The sequence below is a fragment of the Anser anser genome (genome assembly GCF_964211835.1).
Source record: "Anser anser genome assembly, chromosome: 8".
Classification (NCBI taxonomy): domain Eukaryota; kingdom Metazoa; phylum Chordata; class Aves; order Anseriformes; family Anatidae; genus Anser; species Anser anser.
The window spans coordinates 8,273,746-8,294,643 of NC_139728.1; the positions used below are offsets into that span (position 1 = coordinate 8,273,746).

General features: G+C 60.4%; 2 protein-coding genes and 1 long non-coding RNA gene across 8 annotated transcripts; 2 read left to right on the forward strand and 1 right to left on the reverse strand.

The window, feature by feature from the left end:
* Window positions 1–766: 766 nt before the first annotated feature.
* RGS5 (regulator of G protein signaling 5) lies at window positions 767–15,733 on the reverse strand. 2 transcript variants are annotated; one of them, XM_083845659.1, is made up of 8 exons: window positions 15,419–15,733; window positions 15,220–15,327; window positions 14,869–15,006; window positions 13,680–13,741; window positions 5,237–5,347; window positions 4,394–4,455; window positions 4,118–4,284; window positions 767–3,940 (listed from the first exon to the last, which is right to left on the reverse strand). In XM_083845659.1, the coding sequence occupies exons 1-8, from the start codon at window positions 15,584–15,586 to the stop codon at window positions 3,779–3,781; spliced, it is 978 nt and encodes a 325-aa protein (XP_083701785.1). In that variant the 5' UTR covers window positions 15,587–15,733; the 3' UTR covers window positions 767–3,778. The 2 variants fall into 2 exon arrangements, with proteins under 2 accessions (XP_083701785.1, XP_083701786.1); XM_083845660.1 differs by lacking the exons at window positions 13,680–13,741; window positions 14,869–15,006; window positions 15,220–15,327; window positions 15,419–15,733 and adding an exon at window positions 8,816–9,412.
* Window positions 5,358–12,949, forward strand: LOC310903069. Of its 3 annotated transcripts, none has more exons than XR_014587255.1 (3): window positions 5,358–8,755; window positions 9,528–11,179; window positions 12,146–12,949. It is a non-coding gene; the product is annotated as an uncharacterized lncRNA (long non-coding RNA). The 3 variants fall into 3 exon arrangements; XR_014587256.1 differs by having other exon boundaries at window positions 9,528–9,628; window positions 10,737–12,949; XR_014587257.1 differs by having other exon boundaries at window positions 9,528–9,628; window positions 11,066–12,949.
* Window positions 15,734–16,233: 500 nt separating the features above from the next.
* On the forward strand, window positions 16,234–20,528 carry LOC310903062 (1-phosphatidylinositol phosphodiesterase-like). 3 transcript variants are annotated; one of them, XR_014587251.1, is made up of 3 exons: window positions 16,239–16,373; window positions 16,653–17,809; window positions 18,289–20,528. XR_014587251.1 is itself a non-coding variant. In XM_083845658.1 (2 exons), exon 2 carries the CDS (start codon window positions 16,701–16,703, stop codon window positions 17,736–17,738), a length of 1,038 nt encoding a protein of 345 aa, XP_083701784.1. In that variant the 5' UTR covers window positions 16,234–16,373; window positions 16,649–16,700; the 3' UTR covers window positions 17,739–20,528. The 3 variants fall into 3 exon arrangements, 2 of the variants coding, with proteins under 2 accessions (XP_083701784.1, XP_083701783.1); XM_083845658.1 differs by having other exon boundaries at window positions 16,234–16,373; window positions 16,649–20,528; XM_083845657.1 differs by having other exon boundaries at window positions 16,653–20,528.
* The last annotated feature ends 370 nt before the right edge of the window (window positions 20,529–20,898 follow it).

Sequence of the window (20,898 nt, forward strand, 5' to 3'; positions counted from 1 at the left end):
AAGGACTGCATGGTGATGCAATTCATTGACTAAGGTTCCTCTAAAATCAGTCTTTTGTAACTGGTTTCACTCGGATTGTTTTAAATCAGAGGATGGTGAAATAGCCATTATACCCTTCAGCTGTGCTCGTCTGCAGAGGAACCCATCCCTCAGCCCTGCAAGCCTGGGGCTGTGGAGGGTCCTCGGCTTCCCGGCGTCCATGCTGTGCCTGACGGGGAGCAACCATCCTCACCAAGGGGCTGGGGTGGGCACAGGGCCACCCCAAAGACAGCTGTGGAAGGGGGAACCCAAAGGAGCACCTCCTTGCAGCAAACCCCCAGTGTCCTGCGTGACTGCAGCTGGGGAGAGCTTCTCCCTTTCCCCAGGTGTGCTTGCTGCCTGCAGCAGGCCCAGCTGCCCCTCAGACTAATGTTTTCCCTATCACAGCTCCAGAGGAGAACACATTTCAGCTCAGGGCTTGACCTAGCCATGGGCACAAATCCTATAAGTGCAGAGCTGCTGCCTGACGGCGACGTGGCTGAGGGTGAGCAGGCTGCCCGGGCCGTGCAGGCACCGGGGGGTTTCCTCCAGGCCAGTCTCCCGGGGTGATATTTTTATTCCTTTTTCCAGTTTCTTGGGAAACTGCCACATCTGCTGCAGCCGAAGCTCTCAGAGGCCTTTGCTGTTTGCCATGGCTTTTGGGAACAACTTTTGGGAGTGCTCTGTGGGAAGTAAGGACGTGCTGCCCCTTCAGTGCAAAGAGAAAAAATAGTCCATCGAGACGGTAGCAGAAATATATGTTTATATGTGGATTACTGAGTGGTACAAGAATGTGGGTTAACACAACCAGTTCCTCAGTGCCCACCAGCATCCCGCATCACCACTCAGGAGACCTGTCTAGTGGGAATCACACAGAGACCATCAAACTGGGAGACAGCTGCTTGGATGCGTAAGGAGCCTATCTGTTCCAACCTCGGTCCCGTCCTTGGCCGGGGCACTTGGCACGCTCCAGCCAGGGAGCCCAGGCCCGTGACCAGGGGCTGGGACGAGCCCTGGGACACCCCCAGCCCCCCGTGGGCAGCTGCAGCCATCCCATGCCGGGGCAGAGCTGGGCAATTCGCCCCGTGGCAGGTGAGGTGCGAGGGCCCGGTCGCCAAATTAGCCAGGGCGCACGCAGCAAGCAATGCCCTGGCATTAACCCGAGTGCCCCGGGCTGCAGTGTGGGGTTGTCTTGCCCCACAGCAGAGGGGGGGTCCCCGGGCACCCCGCGTGCCTCAGAAAGCACGAGGTGTGCTGGGGCAGCGGGGTGTGCCAGCGCCAGGGCTGCTGGTGGTCTGAGAGCACAGGGTGACTTCTGAGGGTGTTTGGGAAGACGTGCCTCTGTCAGCATCACCAGGGTGGATGGCCAAGGTTTCCTTTGGTGGTGTCGGGGACTGTGCTAAATCCTCTCACACTCATCCCTTAGATCCCAGGCACCGTATGCAAAAACTCTGCATCTGGACTCACTGACTCACTGGGGATCTGGCTGCCAACATTAAGAGTACGTATATATGTGTGTGTGTATACTCACGTATGTCTGCAACGGTGCAGATGTATCATGTCATGTGCATAGTGCTCGTATATATGCCAAACTTGATAAGAGCAAGAGTGACAAAATACATAAAGTATTTGCTACCAGAGATATGATGGTTGGTATTAGCCCACCTAAACACTTCTGGGCCTGCAGAAAGCTTGGCTGTGCGGTACAGGCATTGCTACATTTCCGAGCGAGCGTGCCCAGTAATTAGCCAAACGACCCTTCTACACAAACACAACTTCACAAGAGCTCCAAAACACATTGGGGGTCACGTTTCGTGGCCACCCAGTCACTTCCTGCACCTGTTAAATCACCCCTAAAGCAGGTTTCCAATATTTTCAGCAGAAGTCGAGCTGGGGTGGGATTCCCAGCGGAGCAGTTTCACCTCTATGGCCTCCGGCTTTCTTTTCGGCACGTACGTACCTGGTGCCACCTCCCTGCCCCGCGTGGAGCTGCTGCAGCCGGTGACATCCCAGGTTTTCATCCAGCAGAATCCAAATCTCGACAGTGTCGGTGTTCGACTGCGAAACATGTGAGGGTATCTGGAAATAGCTGCCAAAGCGTCAATGAAAATGAAAGGTCTGGGTCTTTCTGCAAGGAAGCCTGGTCGATTTCGCGTTTCTGTGGGTAGCACCATGAGCAGGCAGAGTAAGTGTGCTGAACCCGCTTGTCATGGCACCACGTTGTGGAGACGTTTGGGTGGTGGTGAGGTTGCCCTGAGTGACCAGGGTTGCCCGAGCCCTCCTGCCTTGCTCCTGCTCTCCACGCACCCTTCTGGGGTGATCCCACACCTCCGGGGGGCAGCTGAAGCTGAAGCTGCCCCCAGGAGGTGCCCACCAGCCTCACGCCCTGCCGCTCCGCTCCGACTTCCCTGGCCGTTCGCTTGAGAGCAGAAGGAAGCCACCGCCGTGGGCACGCTTGTGGTCACCTTCATCTCTCCCTTGCCTCCCCATCCCTGCCTGGGAAATGCAGCCCCCATCCTGCGGTGTTTTCATTCCTCACTGCAGTGACAGCGTGCAAATATTCGGGGCTGGTAGGGCTTTGATCCGATTCTGAAAGTGTTGAAGAGGCTGCGTGGAGCCTCATGATGAAGTTTAGTGGTCTGGGTCTGGTCCAAGCCGCTAGCAAGGAGCATGACCGCTCGCTTTGAACGTACGTGGCCAATCCCCGGCTGCGTGCTCCTCACACTCAGATGCTGCAGCAAGAAACCATTGTGAGGATGAGGCCTCCAGGCCCCAGGAACAGGGCTCAGCACATTTGGTCAGAGAACTTTCCTATTTGGGGGTGAGTGAGGCCCCGGCAGCCTTTTGCAGTTGCCTTTGCCCCATCATCAGACAGCATTTGTTCTTGTAGCGCACAGTGGGCTGCATTTGGATCGCTTGAAAAGATGCGGCCTTTTCATGAGACTGCCTTATGGATCACCTGCCCTGGGCAGAGAGGGGGAGACAGAAGAGAGAAGCAGGCTACACAAACTCAGCAGAGTTTGCCGTCTGTTCAAGAAGACAGGGTTTTATTTTTTGTATTTCCAACAACATTTTTGGCTTTGGCTTTGCTGTTTGATTTTTTTCTTTTCTCCCCTGGAATCGGCTCTGACCAGTTTCGCTCAGCAGCTTTCTTCTCCCCCAGCATGACTTTCTCCCCTCTAACCGGTGCCCCTGGTTTGGGTTTGTGCAGAAGGATGGCTTTGGCGTGCCTACTGCAGAAGCAACCGGAGCGAGAAGCGGCTGCAGCAGCATCCCTGAAGGTGCAACCCGAGCACGGCGCCGGCCACCGCGGTGGTGTGGCTCCGGGCACCGGGAGCACAGGTGGGGACTACGAGCTCGGTACGTAACACAAGCGGGCAGGAGGGCTGCGTTGCTAAAGAGTCCCGGTGTTTTGAACGAGTCGATCGTGCTTCATCCTCTGTACTGCCTCCAGCGGGGAGCGGATGGGCTGCCTCGCAGCCATCCCGGCACACAGCCACCTCTGCCCTACGGCCGCGTGGCTGCTGAGCATCCCCGGGTGCTCCTGCTAGATGCTCTTCTGCAGGGGAGGAAGGAGACTGTGGGAGGAGATGTCGGGCCTTCCGAGCGTCCAAAGCACTGGGGCAGGTGTTTAGCAACACTCCTGGGTGCTCCTGCAGGGTGGCGTCAGGAAAGCAAAGCGGCTACGGGAGGAGTAGGTGCTGAGACAGAAGCAGTAGGGCCGCCCGCAGGGAGTGCCTCACACAGCCAGGCCGCATTGCTACTTGATTAACTCCTGATAAAACTCCGACCGCACAAATCTGGGCAGGGAGTCTTTCTCCATCAGGGCAAAGATCCTCTTCTGGGCCATGTCGAAGCTGCTCGGCGATGGCTCCACCAGGTTCTTCATGGTTATGGCCTTGGTGAAGTGGTCGATGTTCACCTGTGATGGGAGCGTGACAGGGATGGGGGCTCCACCTGTGCGAGGGGTGGGCCGTGGCATCTCCAAGCCCTTGGCTGTGGCACAGCATGCCCTGCAGCCATCCCTCTCTTCTAGGACAGCATCATCCCAAAAACCCTCATCCCCACCAGCACCATCCCCTGCCCCATGGTCACTGACCTCTTTGGGCGCCTCGGTCTGGATGAACTCCTCGTAGATCCTCTTAGCCTTCTCCGCCATCTTCACGGGGGACTTGGTCTTCTTGTAGTCCTCGCAGGCCACCCAGAACTCGGCGTTCTCCTCGCTGAACTCGGAGCGCAGGAAGCTGCGGAAGCTGGCGAGCCCGTCTGCGGGGGGCCGGGCACCGCTGAGCGCCAGGGGGGCCCCAAGTCCCCGCTGAGCCCCGGGGGGACCCCGGGCGTGGGGGGACGTGGCCATGGGAAGGGGGGGACTTACAGGGGTTTTGCAGGAGCTTCTCCAGGGAGTCACGCCACTGCAGAGCCTCCTCCGGGGACGGCCTGAAGGGGATAAAGAAAGCCCGGGTAGAGGGGCTGCTCGCCATGCAGCGGGCAGGCATTCCCTTAGAAGCAGGGAGGGATGGAGGGAAGGGCTTTGGAGGCTGCAGAACTGGGGTGGTGGGTCAGCGGGAGCTTTGATGCTCCGTTTAGGGACAACAAGGTGGGGTGACAGCGAGTCGGGGCAGAGGGATGGTGTAAGAGTTGCTGGGGCAGCAGCTCAGATGCCCAGGCTCTTGGTGAGGCTGGGCTGGGGGTACGTGGGTGAGGCTATTGCCTACATCCAGGACACCGTTCTGCTTTTAGATTTAAGCTAACATTTTCTGAAGGCTTGTTTTGCCTCCTGACACACTTCTCCATCCCTCAAACTGCTAATCCTGCAGAACAAACCATCAGCCTCTCCAGCTACTCCTCTGCTTTGCTGTGTTATAGCTGTGGGATGCTGGAGAGCAGGGGCTCGGGGAGAAAGCAGCAAGGTGGGAACAGCTTCAGCATGCCCTGGGGCCATGTCCCGGCTTGGGGACACGCTGCAACCCCAGAGCCACCCACCCCGCCTCACTGGCACTTCTGTGCCCTGGCAGATGACTCAGAGAAATCCGAGTGCCTCACGCCTCCGGCAAAACCTCTATCAGATGAACGTGAAATCTCATCAAACACAAATTGAGTTTCCATCAGAAAGCTGGTTTCCACGCAGCCCGGCACATCTCGGGCTGTGTGGCACCGAGCCCGCAGCCAGTGCGTGCACCGCGAGGAGCCCGCCGCATGCCGCCAAGCCCCCACTCACTTCTGGGCTTTGGCCGGCTTCTCCGGCTTCTCCGGGTAGGGGATGATGAAGTCGATGGCCGAGTCAGGCTTCTGGAGGAGAGTGCCCAGCTTGGTCTTGATCTCCTTGGCCCTGCGGGGGGTGAGCAGAGGCAGGTCAGGTGTGGGGATGGGCAGGGGGCACACAGACACTGGGGCAGCACAGCACGACCGTACCGTGAGGCGCCGCGCCAGGCACAAAGCCGTGTAATTAATTACACGCCGACAAATGGGCCCTAATGCTGTAAAGGAGCCTGTCTGAGGCATTTTGAGCCAGGCACTCAGAATTAGCAGCAGCTCTTGAGCTTGATCTCAGTACTTTGTCCCCATCTGCGGCCGGGATAATCACATCACCCGAGCTGGCTGCTGTGCAGATGATTCAGGGGGTGTCTGTGCAGTTTCTGCAGCGCTGGGCCCAGACAAAACAAGAGAGCAGCCTGCCCGGTGCCCCCCCGGTGCTGCACCCACCCGCCAGCCCTGCAACACCAACCTCTGCGCCCACCAAAACGCGGGGCAGCGCTCCCTGCCTCGTCCCTGCCGGCCCTGACCCTCCCAGGCACTCACGCCTGGGGGCTCCCTCCTTTCTAGGCACGTTTGTAAGGACTATAACATTTTTTTCTCTTGTACCTTCAGTGGGGAGGGCCCTGCAGACCCGGAGCCCCCGGGTGCTGCTCTGGAGCCCCAGCACGGCGCGGTGATGGAGGCCACGCTGCAGCTCCCCAGCTCAGGGCTCGCTGCGCTTCTCTCGACTGTTTATTTTCACATGCCTTCTGTGTAAGATTGTTCCCTTGCTATGTCTGCTATTTCACTGCCATTCCTCTTATTCATTTATTTTTCCCTGTCTGCACAACTCTCTCACTGTTTTGCCCGCCAGGCTCCGTGGGTGAACGCTGGGGACCTGGCATGGGCTCCGCTCCTGCCTCCGCTGCAGGCACCTGCCTCCGACAGCCACCCTCGCGTGGAGCCCAGGAACCCGACTGTTTTCTCAGAAAATGTCAGCGGCTGCAGGGACAGTTTCCGTTCCTCATGCTTCCAAGAAAGCTCGGATCTTGCCTGGAAGGAGCAGGACCTTGGGTGAAGGGTGATGAGGTCCCCACGCTCCCCGCACTGAGGTGTCCCCGGTGCAGTGATGCTGCCGTGCACGGCTCATCACGGTCCCTCTGATAAATAAACGGGATGTGGCCTCTGGCTAACCAGCGGGCACTGCTACGTCACGAAGGGGGGAACAGGACCAGCAGTCTGTCCCTGCGGAGCAGGACACGGTGACACCACCGTCCCTCTGCGGACCGACCCGTGCTCAAGGTACGGATGCACTCAAGGGTGGCTTCGCACAGCCAAAGGTGCTTCCCCGGAGGACACTTAGACCTTGCTCAAAATCTTGCCATCAAATTCCTGCCCTGTGACAGCGACTTATGGCCAACATCTGCTGGGCTCTCAGGGTGCCAACGAGCCTGGCTGGCCCTGAGCAGCCCCAGCTGAGCCCCAACCCAGGGGCTCCATTTAAGCTCAGCCCCGGAGGCAATCCTTCCCCAGGTTGTGTCCTGGGGGGCTTGTCTCTGGCCTGGCCTGGTGGACCTCAGAGCTGTGTCCTGTCCCTGGGCAGCCCTGGCCCTACTTCGTGCCTGGGCTGTTGAAGAACCACCGGCGTCTGCTCCCCGCGAGTCCCTGCTGATGTGGGGACAGGAGCAGGAACCTCCCCACCCTGAGTACATCCTGGGCTCAGTGGGGAAAGTCCAGAAACAAGGAAGCCTGTCAAAGGGAGGCAAGAAAGGACAGCCAAAAGGGCTGAGCGCTCACAGGCGAGCAGGAGGGCAGGACTATTTAAAGGCACCATCCTGGAGCCCTCAAGCAGATGTCTTGTAAGTTTTTAGGAAGGCTAAACAGCAGGGTAAAAAAGGCAGCTATAAACAAACGGGAATTCTCCCAAAATCCCAGAGCCGCGTCCACGTGAGAAGAATCAAGACGGCCGTAAACCATGCAAGGTTAAGTGTGAAAACAAATGGGAGCAAGCCAAGAAAAAGTCTGAGAAACAGCTTCCAAAAGACATTAAGAGAAAATATGGGCTCTGTCAAACATATCAGGAGCGAGATGCTAGCCAGGAGAGGCTCGAACTTAGAAAACAAAACAAAGAAGCTCAAAGAAGTTATAGCTGAAGAACTGCAGCTCTGAGTTTGAATCCAGCCAGAAAAGCCTCCGGGGCTGTTTGCATGGGGAAACCTTCCTTTGTATGGGATCTGCTTCAAATTCCAACGTTGCGGGAGAGGCTGGGAGTGAGCGCAGGTCCCCTGCCCCACGGTGGCCACCCAGGAGACTTCATGGGAGCGGGGAGGGAGCTGCTGGCGTGTAACTTCCCCGTGAAAGCTTTCCTGGGATGTACCGTCCCTGGGGAGGGGGGGGAAGGCCCTGGGGAGACTCGGGGAGCTGCCGGGCTGCATGGCTGATGCCTGCAGGAGCATGTCAGCAGCAGCCGGCGCGGTGGACGCATGGACAAATATGGAATGCTGGCGAGGAGGCAGCTGGCGGCAGGAGGAGGCTCCCGGCGGCCCCTTCCGCAGAGCACGTGCCCTGGGGGGGCTGGAGGGCCTGACAGACCCTCAGCGAGACCTGCCCTAGGGCTCTGCGGACCCCAGGAGGCTGCGGGAGGAGAGGCCGCCTCGTGGAGGATGATGGTGTGGGGAAGGTAGGAGCCGGCGCGTGGGGGCGCGTGGGGCCTGCTCTCTGGTGAGGCTGGGCCCGCGGGGGGTGAGCCGTATCCTGCCCGGGGCAGGTGTAAGGCCTGAGAGGTCTCCGTGAGGGCAGGGGGAGGTGGTCCTGCTCTGCCCGTGCCCACAGCCCTGCGGTACCTGCTCCCCCCCCCGGTCAGTTTGGCCTGGCCCCAAGGGAGCGGTAGGGTCCCACGTTAGCCCTCGTGCCTTGATGGCTGTCAGCCTGCTGAGGGGCAGCATCAGACTCCTGTGTCCATGAGGAGGGGGTCTCGTGTGACCTGGTTCCCATCTGAAAGCCAGCACTAAGCATCTCTGCAGTGCCAAGAAATCCCCGTGTTCAAAAGTTTCACCAACCTTCCTCCTCTGGCAGAGTCCCCGCTGCCTCGGGGATGCCCCAGCCTCCCGCAGCAGCCCCCGCGCTGCTTCCAGCAGTGCCCACGGAGAGCCCCCGGCTTCCCGGAGCCCCAGCCCCCTGAGGAGCCTTTCCTCCTGTACCAGAGCCACAGATGTGGATGCTGAGGGCAACGCAGGCAGCGAAAGAGGATTTTGAGGCACTTCAGAGCTAGGGCTGTGCTTGCTGCAGAGAGACAGCTGCTTTCCTGCTTTTCCCCCGTCGCAGGTTGCAAACACGAGACCCACGGCAGAGCGATATAGCGCAGATGGGGGAGGTTTCCAAACCAGACAGGAGAGTCCGGGATGACGGCATCACGGCTCATCCCACCAGCTCCAAGCCACCCTCAGCATCCCCCCAAGCAGCGAGCAGCCCCATCCCGCCCCATCCCATCCCATCCCTCTCGGTAAGCGACACCCGTCCCTCGCTGCCAGCGGCCCGGCACCGCGGGGCTGACAGCTCTCACCTCTCCAGGCATGTGTGGGGCAGCGCGGCCAGCCCTTTGCACATCTTGGCACGCTGTGGCTCCCTCGGCTGCAGGAAAAGGGTGAGCAACGGCTGCGGCTCGGTCTGTGGCCCGGCTCCCCCTGCGCCGGCTTTATAGCGCCGGCAGCTGGACCCCCGCCAGCCCCCCCAGCGCCGTCCCGCCGCAGCTGGCCCCGGCCGCCTCGGGCTCTTGTTTTCTCCTCTCGCGGCTCACGGGGGGAAATACGTGTGCCCGGGGTGAGGCCGGGTGACGGCAGCGAGAGGGCCGAGCTGCGCTTTGGGGAGCTCCAAGAAAGCCACAAGGTTTCCTCTTGGTGGTACGTCAGGCTCCCGGTCAGGGGTTGGAAGGGGGGCTAGAAATGTTGTGTTGAAGTGAGCTTTATTTTTTTTCTGTGAAAAATATTTTCATGAAAATCAACATGCTTAGGAGAAGATTTTGCTTTTGATTTAAAGGTTGTGGTTAATGTCAAAACCTCCACGTTTTCAGCAGTGTGAGTATTGGTTGGTGGGTAACAGGTTTGCTCTAAATCCAATTCGTTTCCATGTAAACTTAAAAAAAAATAATCTTTTAACGATAACAAATGTTTCAGCTTCATCTGATAGCGATGCTTTGATAAAGCCAAAGCAGATTCCTGCCCAGAATTTTGTTATTTTGGTAACTCAGTTGGTTTTCCCATCTCCTTCCATACCAGTTAAGCACCCGAGCCCCCAGCTGCCTGTGGCGAGGGGAGCGGTGCCTGAGCAGGGACCTGAGCTCGTCCTGTGCAGCGTGACAGCTTTTGTCTCGGGTCAGGTAAGTTCCCTTTGGTTCCTCCCCTAAAACTGGAAACCATGGAGCCAATGCCTGCCTGTGGCCAGGGCATCCATGGCACGAGTTCCTCCCGGCCTCAGCCAGCACGGTGTAGGGGCAGCCCCAGAGGGCAAGGCTGCCAGACGAGGGGCAAATCCTGGCTCCAAAGGCCCTGGCACCAAAGTCCCTGGCTCTAAAGCTGCCCTAATATTTGCTGCAGATGCCTTGGCCAGGAGTGATTGTGCTGAGAGCACGGACCTGCCTGCAGGGCAGTGCACACCCACTGACCACCAGCAATAACCAGCTCTGGGTAATTTCAACCCCCAGCTAGCAAGGTGTTTGTGGCTGAGCCACTAACCAGCTTCCTACAGCCCCCAGACGAAACGGGGCAACAACTCGTGCTTTAACAGCTTTTGAAGTGGTGAGGGTGAGCGTTGGCTGCTCCAGACATTTCCCTCCCAGCTTCCAGATCTGCCACCTGCCCTGTGTTCATGAGTGGCGGTGGGAGCATGCGTCCGTGTGCTTTGCTGGGTGCCCTGAGCAGCCCTTGCTGCCCACCCACTGCTCTGGACCCCAGGGCACCAGCACCTTGGATGGCCCTGAGCTGCCCCACGCCCCAGGGCTGCATTTAGGCTCATCCTGGGACACGCTTTCCTTCCCTGAGCAGTGTCAGAGCTGTGCCTGCCTGTCCCTGGGGCGGATTTGGGTCCTGTTTCATCTGATGACGGCAGGGTCATCTGTCTGGGGACAGCCCGGGGCCCCTTTGCCGGCAGCTGTGCTGTGGGACTTGAGCCCTGCGGGGTGTGCTGCGCTGTGCCGCTCGCCTGCAGGTGACATTGCCACCCGGCTGGGTCTGGGGGGAGCGTGGCTGGCGGGGGCAAGGCAGTTCTCACAGCTCCCCGGCCGGGAGGGCATCGGGGCCATGAGAGCCGCACGGGAAGCCTTGCGCCCGGCTGCGGAGCCATGGGGACGGGGGTTGTTTTTTCCTCATTAACCTCCAGCAATAAAGCCAGCGTCAGAAATCCCAGGGGAGCTGGGATCTGTGGGATCAGGCGGTCCGCGTGGACGTCGTCCAGCAGACACCCAGCAACCTTGCGTGTTCTCCTTCCAGCTGCAGCCCGGAGCACGGCTCCCACCGTGCCGACCTCCTCCTGCTCGCAGGGGTGCGGGGGTTCTGCCCTGGCTGTTTCGGGGGGTCTGAGCACCGAGGGGTGCCCATCTCTCCTCCTTCAGTCCCGGGTGGGCCAGGAGGGGCTGGGGAGATGCTGCGCGGTGCCCATCCGCTGAGCAAAAATGAGGGTTGCACAGAAATAGCACTGGCGTTTTCTGCAGACCTTTGTCTAGGAATAAATGTTTGTTTTGTCCGTTTCAAGGCTTTATAGTGCTAAGAAAATATTTCCAATCAGAAATGCACAGGCCTTCCTTTTCTTCCCACGACAGCTTAATTTCTTTAAGAGCCCTTTTGGGAGAGCTTTGTGGAAACCCAAGTGCACCCTGAGGACCAGACCGTCTTCTTATGTACACAGCGGCCCATTTCCTCAAAAAGCAGCAAAGGTTTGTGCTTCCTAACTGCCCCCTCAAAAGACATGCGGAATCTCCCATTGCACCATATTTATCCTGGTTTCTGTTATTTCAAGACTTCATTATCCTTCCTAACAACTTGCCTTTTATAGAACGCCATCTTACTGCTTTGTAGCTTCCTGGTTCCCACTGGAACTTTTTGAAAATTAGCATCACATTTAACTACATTGGCTTTTTAATGGAAGGATCACTGTCGTTCTCACCCAATTCAGTGTTTTCCAGTTCATCTGAATGCCCCTTCTGGCACTAGCATTTTTCTTTTTTTAACTATGTGCTCTAAAAATGTAGTTAAAAATCATTTTTCCCCCAGTGCTTTAAGACAGTCATGCAAACACGTTCCCCGAAGGAATGATGCTAGTGTGAGCCTGTTCGCTACCAAGGCTAATACAAGTAACTGATTAAGCTCTCCTGTGATGGCTCCTTCATATAACCTGATCGTGTCCTGTCCCCCCGAGCTCTCTGGAGAGTTTTTTGCTTCTCACACAGTCATGATTAATTTTTATACCTTCAGGATGCCTTTCTCAAACCTCCTGGGGCCTGTCTTTTACTTGTAACTTTCCAGAGCTTGTATTCTTTGTTTTTACTCTCATCTGTTTGCAGTCTTCACTTCTTTGAAGGTCTTGTCACCTCAAGTGTTCATTTACACTTGCCTGTTTAAGCACAGCATCTTTTCTTAAAACCTCTGAGCACTGGCACGTAGTTCCGTCAATGCAACCCAATCCTGCATGTTTAAGCAGCCTTCCTGCTGCATAACCCTCAGCACCCCTCAGATGTTTGCGTGCTATTCCTGGCCAGCCCACCTCACATTTCCCTTTTTAAATTAAGTATTACGCTCCAGGTATCCCTTTCACACTCACAAGGGTGGTCTGACCAGGACAAATGCTCAGTGGCCTTGTGTTTGTAAAAACATGAGCTAAGCCAGACGTTATTCTCGTGCAGCCCTCAGCACCCTGCCCCTTCCTCCTGCCATGTCCCCGAGGTACCAGCCTGCCGATCCGAATACTTGTGCGGGAGGATGGAGACCAGGGACCTCCGCTCCCTTCCGCTCTCCCCATCCAAGTCACTGACACACGAGCCACGGGGAGGTCGAAGAGGAGAAAACCCTGGAAAGCTGCACTGCCCGGGGCGCTGGGACTGTGGCCAGCAGGGAACGCGGCAGTCACGTAAGGCCCCGTCCCAGCTGCGGAGCCACCACGGTCCTTGACCCCACGGGAGGCCTGAGAACGGCTGCAGTGGCAGGAGCTGGGGCGCAGCGCAGCCCCCTGCGAGGCAGGGGGGTCCCTGGGCAGCCCCGATGGCCCCGGCTCCTTCACCCTGACGGCAGAGCACGAGGACACCCTGTCCTCCTCCCTCCCTCCTCTGTGCTCCTGCCCGCCTGCGTTCCGGGAGGTGTCACCACGAGGTGCACTCTGTGAGCCGACCCAGCGGGGCTGACAACGCGCAGGTGCAATTTCAACGCGGGGCTGGCACAGACAGACCGGTCGCAGGATTTTATTCGAGGCCTCAGTTCAGAGAAGCGTTTGAGTTGTACAACTCTTACCCAGCTTTGCGTCCCAGGTTCAGGAAGCAGAGCACCGTTTCTCCTCACCCACCAGCGTTTGGCAGAACGGGCTGCCTCATGAAGGAGCACACCTCCGGCTCCCCGACAGCCATGCGAATGCCCCACTGCTCTCCCACGCACTCATCCTTGGCCCAGAAGAGAACCTGGAAGGTGAGCCAAGCACCTCTTGCCCACCCGTTTTGCCCTACGTGCCCAGCTGTGGCTGTGCCTTTCCCAGCTGATGGATGGCCTTGTTCTCCAGCACCTCCACCTTCCCCTTGCCCGGCTGCAGCACGCTGGCCACCATTGCCCTCGCCACTGTTTCCACGGGCACCGAGTAAGCGGTGGGGAAGAGCCAGGCCACGACTCCCAGAACGTGCTGGGTGATCCACTCCATGGGGCGGAACTCCTGGCGCGCGCACAGCAGCACCCTGCGGGGTGAGAAGACACGGGGGTCAGGCTGCAAAGCCAGAGACCAACGTCCCACACTTGTGCTGCAGGACCCAGCCCAGCTTAAAAGCCTGCACGGGGCCTGAAATGTGACTGGGCTGGGACACCAAACTTCTTTCCCTATGGTGCTGCCAAAGCCAGGATGCTGGTTCTCCCAGGTAGAGTATGGGGGAAAGCAACCCCCCAACGTAAGCTGACCTCCGAGTGAGGTTAAGCTTTTCCTGGTGTCCCCCAACCTCTGCTTTCAGCTCAAGCCTCTCCTGTCATGGGGTATGACGTGAGCTTTGGGAAGGGCTGCGGGGAATGGCCGTGCTCGCTCCCTGCTGTGGTGGGGAAGGGGTGCAGGCACCAGGGGCTTTCCCCGCTTCCTTCCCCAGCCCTCTCCTTCTGTACCCTGCCCATGGCCCCATCTCCCGGCCCCCTGCACCAGAGCCCTGTGCCTCCCGCTGGCAGAGGCCGGAGGGCTGCTCCCATCATACTCACGCTGGCCGGAGAATGGTGCAGTGATCGAAGCCAACAGCCTGGACCAGCTTCTCCACTTCTCCCTGTCGCGGGAGGGACAAAATGAACCGAGGGTGACCACAAGCACCACCTCTACCACCCCGTGAATACCTCGGTGCTCAGCCTTGCAGCACCTCAGTCCCCTGTGAGTATCACCTGACAGATGATAGGTGTGTGCTTGTAAGGTGTGTAATCCTGATAAATCAGGAGAGGAGGGTTACAGGAGGAAGGGCACAGGGTGCCCAAAGAGGCAGGAGACCAGCTTGGTGTGGCTGTGGGCAAAGGTCTCTCCTCTCCCAGCGTGACAAACCCAGGGCTGCAAACATCCCCGAGGAGAGGAGCTTCTCAGAGGGCAGGGAAGGAAGAGCCACAGCTGATCCTGCCCAAAACGTAAAATATTTTGCCAAGATGCCAACTGCTAAACTGGAGGGCAGGGCGGCTGTTCGGAGGGACCGCCACAGGGTGGGTCAGCAGGGACCCCAAAAACGTCAGTAACGACAAAAGCAAGGCCAGGCTGGACAGAGAGCAGCTCTCCAGGAGAAGGAATTGCGTGGAGCTGGGTCCGTGACGGACAGCTGAGCGTCAGTCAGCAGCGCACCCTTGCAGCCAGGATGTAAACTACAAGGGGGGCTGCAGCGTGCGCATGGCTGGCGGGGCGAGGGACGTGGGGACACAGTGTCTGGACTCTGCCCAGCCTGGGCATGGCCAGCAAGGGGACACTGCCAGGCAGGAGCGAGTCCTGCAGCTGTTGGGAACGTACGGGGAAGAAGACTTTTGTGATGGATTCGGTGCAGCCCGGGTAGCCCCCAGGGCTGCTGTCCCTGGGCAGTTCCTATCTCAGTGGCACCCACCCTGAGCCTCCTGATGGCTGTGTAGCCACCGCTGCTTGGAGCAGAGGTGGGAGGGGGGCTCCAGGGGGCCTGTCTTGCCCAGACCTTTCTGGTGGCTCTCAGAGGTTCTCAGGATGCTGCGTGCAGGGCGTTTGCTGGTTAGGACGCTGCAGGTGACGCTGCTGTCCTGCCAGGCCTGTCCCCTGAGCTCTCTATTCCCAGCATCAGGACCCTGGGGCCATTTGGATCTCCTCTGACCTCAGCCCCAGCTTCGTTCCCAAATGTCCTGGCATTTCCTGACCCACTGGGCTTCAGGAGCCCGCCTCGGCTTCCCTCCTCACCTTCACCTGCAGGTAGAGGAAGCGGCTGTGCTCGTTGGCGCCCTGCGAGGACTGCAGGACGAAGTGTTTGCAGCCCCCTGCCCGTGCCAGCTCTGCTGCCTGCGCCACGTAGTCGCGGTCCACGCGGACAAAGCCATCCTACAGCAGAGCAGGAGAGCAGGGTCAGTGCAGACGGGGGCTCCCCACCGCTCCCCCACCCCCTGGGGCAGGGCTGCCCAGTGGGACCACCCCATCGAGCAGCACCCCATGGCCATCCAGGAACAGCAGTGCCCGCAGTGTGTGCCCCATCACCAAGCAGGGGGGTGCTCGGTGACGCCCCGGGGCTGCCAGAGGGACGGGTGCCCCACTCACCGCGCCCGCCTTGCTCCGGGTGGTGCCCAGGCAGCAGAAGCCCACGTCGTGGCCCCGGAAGGCGGCGGCGTGCTCGCTCAGCCGCTCAAAGTCCACCACCACCTGCTCCTGTGGGGACAACACCGGGCTCAGGGGGGAGCTGGCACCTCCAGCATCCCCCCGCCACCCTCCAGCCCTGCCACCCCCGTCCCCACCGCACCACGGCCGTGCCGCTCTCCTCGGCCAGGCTCAGGCGGCGCCGCCCGATCACCGTCACCCTGGCGAAGAGCCGCCGTGCCCGCAGCTCCCTCAGCAGCGCCCGCCCCGTCGCCCCTGAGGCCCCCAGCACGAAGCAGGATCCGGCCCCGCTGCCGCCCGCCGCCGCCATGACGGAGGGCCGCGCCGCGCTGCAGGCCGGGCCGTGCTGCCGGTGCTTTCCCCGCCCGGCTGTGCTCAGTGCTCCTCCCTGCTGCCACGGCTGGTGTGCTGCCAGGATCCCGGCCTGCAAAGTGCTGGCTTTGTCACGTTCGTGTCACGCTCGGCAGAAAGCGTCCCGGAGGCTGGCCCCGCTCGGGTCTCCGTGCCCCCCACTGTGAGATGTGGCCATGCAGAGCGGTCACGGGAAGGATGCTCGGAGGGGTCAGTGACCCGCCAGGCTTCGAGCCCCTCAAAAACCATGGGGTTTGGTGCGCACTGCCAAGCGGGGTGCTCTGCCACGCTGGAGTGGCAAGGGGGTGGCAAGGGACAGCCGTGTCCCCGGGGCAGGAGGTGAGTCACCCCCTGGGGGGCTGGCTCAGGACTGGCCATGGGGCTCACACCTCAGCCGTGACGGCAGCCCTGACCGGCCGTGCCTTTCCGGGCACAGACAGCTCCAAGGAGCCCCAGGGTGCCCGATCCCGTTTGTCCTGATTCCTGGGGAGGGAGGTGTGGAGGCCTGAATGGCTCCTTTCGGGATCAGCCCAGCAATTTTCCAGCCTGGCGCGTCAGCTGAGCGCTCTCCTTAGCGAGGACTGAGCCTGAATCCCCGGAGCACGTGCCACGTGCGGGACATGACGCGCGTCATGAGTGTCGCCCGGTTAATGGCCAGCATCCCGCTCAGCCTGCCAGTCGCAGCCTGCACCCCCGGCTGTGTGCCCCATCCAGCAGGCCGCACTTGCTGCCGCCGGCAAACCCAGGTGGGTGCGGAGGGGGAGGCCAAAATACACCGGGACTGGGGGGAAACGGGGCACCGCAGCCCCAGGCTGGGCAAGGAGCCTGGGGAGCTGGGCGAAGGGAGCTGTGGGTGCAGGCAGGGGTAGCTGTGGGGTATGGGCTTGTGGGGGGTGGCTCTGGGTGTGTGTGGATGCGGTTTGCTTGAGAGCAGGAGGGAAATTGTGTGGCATGGGGTTTGGACAGTGGTGGGGGCCATGCGGTTCTCTCTCCCTGGCTCACGGTGCTGCTTCCCCTCCAGGTAGGTCTCGGTGGTGCTGGCCTGGTGCCGGGGCACCCGTGCTCCCCGCGGCATGGATGCGTGGTGCCGGCACAGCGCTGCATTCGACTGCACGCCCCAGCCGGCAGCCTGCTGCCCCGACTGGATGGCGGGGCTGCCCGACGCCCTGCCCCTCTCCCGCCTCTCCATCCCTGGCACGCACGACTCCCTCAGCCTGTTCGGCGGCCAGCGCCTGCGGTGCCAGAGCTGGGGCCTGGAGGCCCAGCTGGCGGCCGGCGTGCGCTTCTTGGACGTGCGCTGCAAGCTGGAGCGGGGCGAGCTCCGCGTCTACCACCTCTGCACCTTCCAGCGGGCCAGCCTGCGGGGCGTCCTGCGCCGCACCCTGCGCTTCCTCCGCGCCCACCCCGGCGAGGCCGTGCTCATGCGCATCAAGGAGGAGCTGCCCTTCTTCTCCCGGCCCGGCTTCGCCGCCCGGCTCCAGCGCTGCTTGCTGGAGGAGGGACGGGGCCGCCTGTGGTGCCGCGAGGAGGTGCCCACGCTGGGCCAGGTTCGGGGCAAGATCGTGGTGCTGGAGGCGCTGGAGCAGGCGGTGCTGGGCATCCCCTACGAGCAGCTGAGCATCAGTGACGCCTGGAACGTGCTCTCCCTGGAGAGGAAATGGGCCCGAGCACGGCGGCACCTGGAGGCGGCGGCCAGCGGGGACCCCACCAAGATGCACCTCACCTTCTGCTCGGGCAACGGGCTCTTCACCTGCCCCGAGGAGGTGGCCCGCTTCGTCAACCCCCGCTGCTACCGGCACCTGCGGCGCCGGTCGGGGCAGGCGGTGCGCTGGGGGGTGGTCATCATGGACTTCCCCGGGGCAGGCCTCCTCCGGCTCATCGTGGAGAGCAACGCCCCGTGGGCGAGCGGGTGCGTCGCCGCGGCACCCAGCACCCCCGCGGCACCCCGGCGGCAGAGGGGACGGGCGCTGCGGGCAGCACCGCTGGGGCCGGTGTCCCCCGTGCCGCTGCCAGCCCCACGCATCCGCCGAACGACATCGGTGCCCTTGGGGAAGAAGAGTGGCCGTAGCTCCCGTGCGGCACCGCGAAGCCTTCGTGTGACGGCTGTGTGACAGCGCTGGGGCCGGGTCGGAGCCAGGCAGCCGCCAGCTGCCCCTGTGCATCGCGTCCCACCAGGAGCCAGGTACGGTCTCGGTGTGGGGGGAGCGAAGCCTGGTGTGGGTCTGGCTCTGTGAAGTCCCCAGCAGAACAGCAGGGATGGGGTGGAGGGGGAAGATCCTGTCCTGCCTCCCCTTGGGACCGGTGAGTCCACCTGGATGTGCCCTGCAGCACAGCCCTTGCCCTTTCCATGAATAATAAAAAGAAGCTAGGAAATCACTTCCTACATTTCCTTGCCATTTCCCAGCAGAAAAGTGCAAAATAGCATGGAAAAGCCCCTTTGCTTTTCCTGCTTAGCAGCAAAAGAGCCTGTAGCCCTCTGTCCACTGCCAAAGCACAGTGAAATTGATGTTTGCAGCCATCTTGCTCTTAGACCACAGCTGTGGGAGGCCACAACATGGGGAAGGAGGAATTAATTTCAAAGGTGACAACAAAATGTTGGGAACATCCTTCCCCCCATTATTTTAGGTGGGTTTTTTGTTTGTTTGTTTGTTTTTCTTGCAGGGGCTTGCCCCCAAAGTCGGGACTGTTAGAGAGAGGCAACCTCAACCAACCCTGCAACAAACGGCAGGGAGAGAAGGCAGGAGAAATGTCCCCGTCGCTCTGCTCGTCCTGCAGGCACCCGGGGACAGCAGCGAGGAGAGGAAAGGAGAGAAGAGGAGAGCTTTCCAAGGAGCAAGGAAGGAGGGTGCCTGCAGGGGAGGGCTCGGGTGACACGGACATCCCCTCCCGTGTACCTGGGCCAGGTACAGGGAGGTGCCCCGTGCAGAAGGGAGTTTTCCATGGCTGGTGCATTCGGCACACACAGAGAGCTGGTAGGACAGAGTGAAGGGGAGTAAACCCCCACCCACCTGCAGAAAACGACCCGGCGATTTAAATAGTGACTGGGGAGCTGCAGGACACCCAAGCTACGTGGAGCAGAAAGAGAAGCAAGATCTGTTTGGTGCAGAAAGCACCGAACCGCTGACTGCGCTCAACAAGGAGGGGTCAGAAAGCGCTAGGCAGGGTGCTCGCCCAGGACTGGTGAGAAGAGGAAAGCTCAGCCCCGGCCTGCCAAAAGGTGAAGAACACGCTCAAGGATGCTTCTGTGTCAGGGAAAAATAGAGCTGGCCTCACTGCGTGTGTACGGGTGCCTCAGGATTTCCTGGCAGGAGGAGAGGACGTTGTTTGCTCCGCAGAGGCTGGCTCTGGCTGGACACGAGGCTCTCACTGCTGAGTGCGTTCATCCGCTCCCCCTGGGTGGCTCTGCTCGGGAGCTGCCGTGGCCGAGGAGCAAGGGGATGGGGCCAGATGTGAGGGAGGGGAAGGGGCAGAGAGGCCCAAAAGCACGCTGGGGGTGATGGGCGGGGGAACCCACCTCTGGGCTTGCCCTGTTAGACATGGTAAGACTGAAGTCGTTCACTGCATTAAAACAGACTGTCCAGACGTATCAAAAGCACTGCTGATGTCCGGGGCGGCACGAGCCGGGCAGGGTGCTGGCAGAGCTGCTGCAGCCCCCAGGAGGGGTCACAGCACAGTCGGGGGGGACAGGGGGGGACAGGATGCCCTGGGCTCCGTGCACCCACCCTGCACCCCGGCGGGCAGCACCACTTGTTTACCACGCACCACGCCAGCAGCAAGATAACCTTGGCGTTATCTACGCCCCCGGCATCCTGTTTGGCAAACCCTTATCCGTGCCAGGCACGTGATGCCGCAGCCAGGCGCCAGGGAGCCAGCGTGCAGGGGCGCACGGGTGGCAGCGATGTCCAGCCAAAAACTCTCCATTACCTGGGTCGCGGGGCAAAGGTGGGAGGCTGAGAGCTCTGCCGCAGCAGGGGTCAAAGAAACGGCTCTGAGAGGGGTCAGCAGGCAATGGGACCCAGTGGGGTGGGCAGGGGGACTTGCCCCAAACCCCCCTGACCCCTCAGATGGAGGTTTCATGCCTCGTGGGTGCCCAGGGACATCTTGGGGACAACCCTATCCTTCTGGCCCAGCTCCTCCTCGCTACCATCTCACCCCGCGCTGATCGGGGTGGCACTTGGATAAACATGTTTTCCTGTGGCCAAACTGTTCTCGCTTTCAAGCCGTGAGAAAGATTTTATCGGGTGCTCCTTTCCCCCGGGGCTGCGGGCCAGGCATCACGCTGGAGGGGCCACCGAGGCAAGATGCACCCAGAGGCACCTTGCGGCTCAGGACCCCCTTTGGGACAAAAAGCACCCCCGGGGGCTGCAGGGGTCCCCAGGAAGGTGCCCGTGGTATCGCCAGCAGCAGCCGGGCTGTGTCAGGGTGAGTCGGTTCCTCTGCGGTTTGCAGGGGAACATTGCGCAAGGAGGGCAATGGGCCGGGCCGCCTGGGGACCGGCGCCTCTGCCGCAAACAAGGGCAGTGTGTGCCTGCTTGGGGAGCTCCTCCCAAGTGCAGGAGAGAGCCCCGCTCAGCTCTGTGATGCCAGGAGGGGCACTCAGGACCCCCAGAGAGGAGCACGTGCCCCACGGCGTGCTGACGCCTTCCTAGGAGGCAGCCTTGGGAGCCACCTGAGATGTGAAAGGGGATTTTCCAGCCCCCAGAAGAGCTGCAGAGGATTGTGGTCATTGCTCCTCTCTGCCACACGTACCCCTCTCAACTACCCGCGAAGCATCCCTGAGTACATGGCCATGTCCTGCCCCTTGCAGGGGCAGCCTCTGCATCTCAGCTACCTCACTTCTGTTTTTACAACAACACCAGAAACTATTTGTACTTACAAAAATAAAGGTGGGAATATTTCTTTTCTACTGCTCTGCCCTACCATGTCCTGTCCCAGCAGAAGTGAAACAAGCAGGGGCACAACCTGTTTTCCTCCTGTCCTCCCCTGGGGCTGAGCACCCACAAACACACCTCTGACTGCTCCTGCCCTGGTGCAGCAGTGGCAGCTCCCATCCTGCCCAGGGGACCTCATCTTTCCAAGGCGTCTCCCTGCCCCGGCAGCCACCCCTTGGCCCCTCTGCCCATTCCCATCCCAAACCTGCTCACCCTCTGCACCGGAGCTCACACACAGCAATTGCTGCTGCAATCCTGCATGTACAGGCTGAGCTGCAGCTCTTCCATTAAAAGGGAAAATTGCAGTAAAGGATTTTGCACAGATAATGACAAAATACAG

Coding starts and splice junctions, on each gene's coding strand:
- LOC310903062 (XM_083845657.1), top strand. CDS start 16,248: ATGACGCGCGTCATGAGTGTCGCCCGGTTAATGGCCAGCATCCCGCTC. Junction 16,374..16,652: donor GCTGCCGCCGGCAAACCCAG/GTGGGTGCGGAG, acceptor CCCTCCAGGTAG/GTCTCGGTGGTGCTGGCCTG.
- RGS5 (XM_083845659.1), bottom strand. CDS start 15,586: ATGGCGGCGGCGGGCGGCAGCGGGGCCGGATCCTGCTTCGTGCTGGGG. Junction 13,742..14,868: donor TCCTCTACCTGCAGGTGAAG/GTGAGGAGGGAA, acceptor CTCCCGCGACAG/GGAGAAGTGGAGAAGCTGGT. Junction 4,456..5,236: donor AAGCCGGCCAAAGCCCAGAA/GTGAGTGGGGGC, acceptor TATCCCCTTCAG/GCCGTCCCCGGAGGAGGCTC.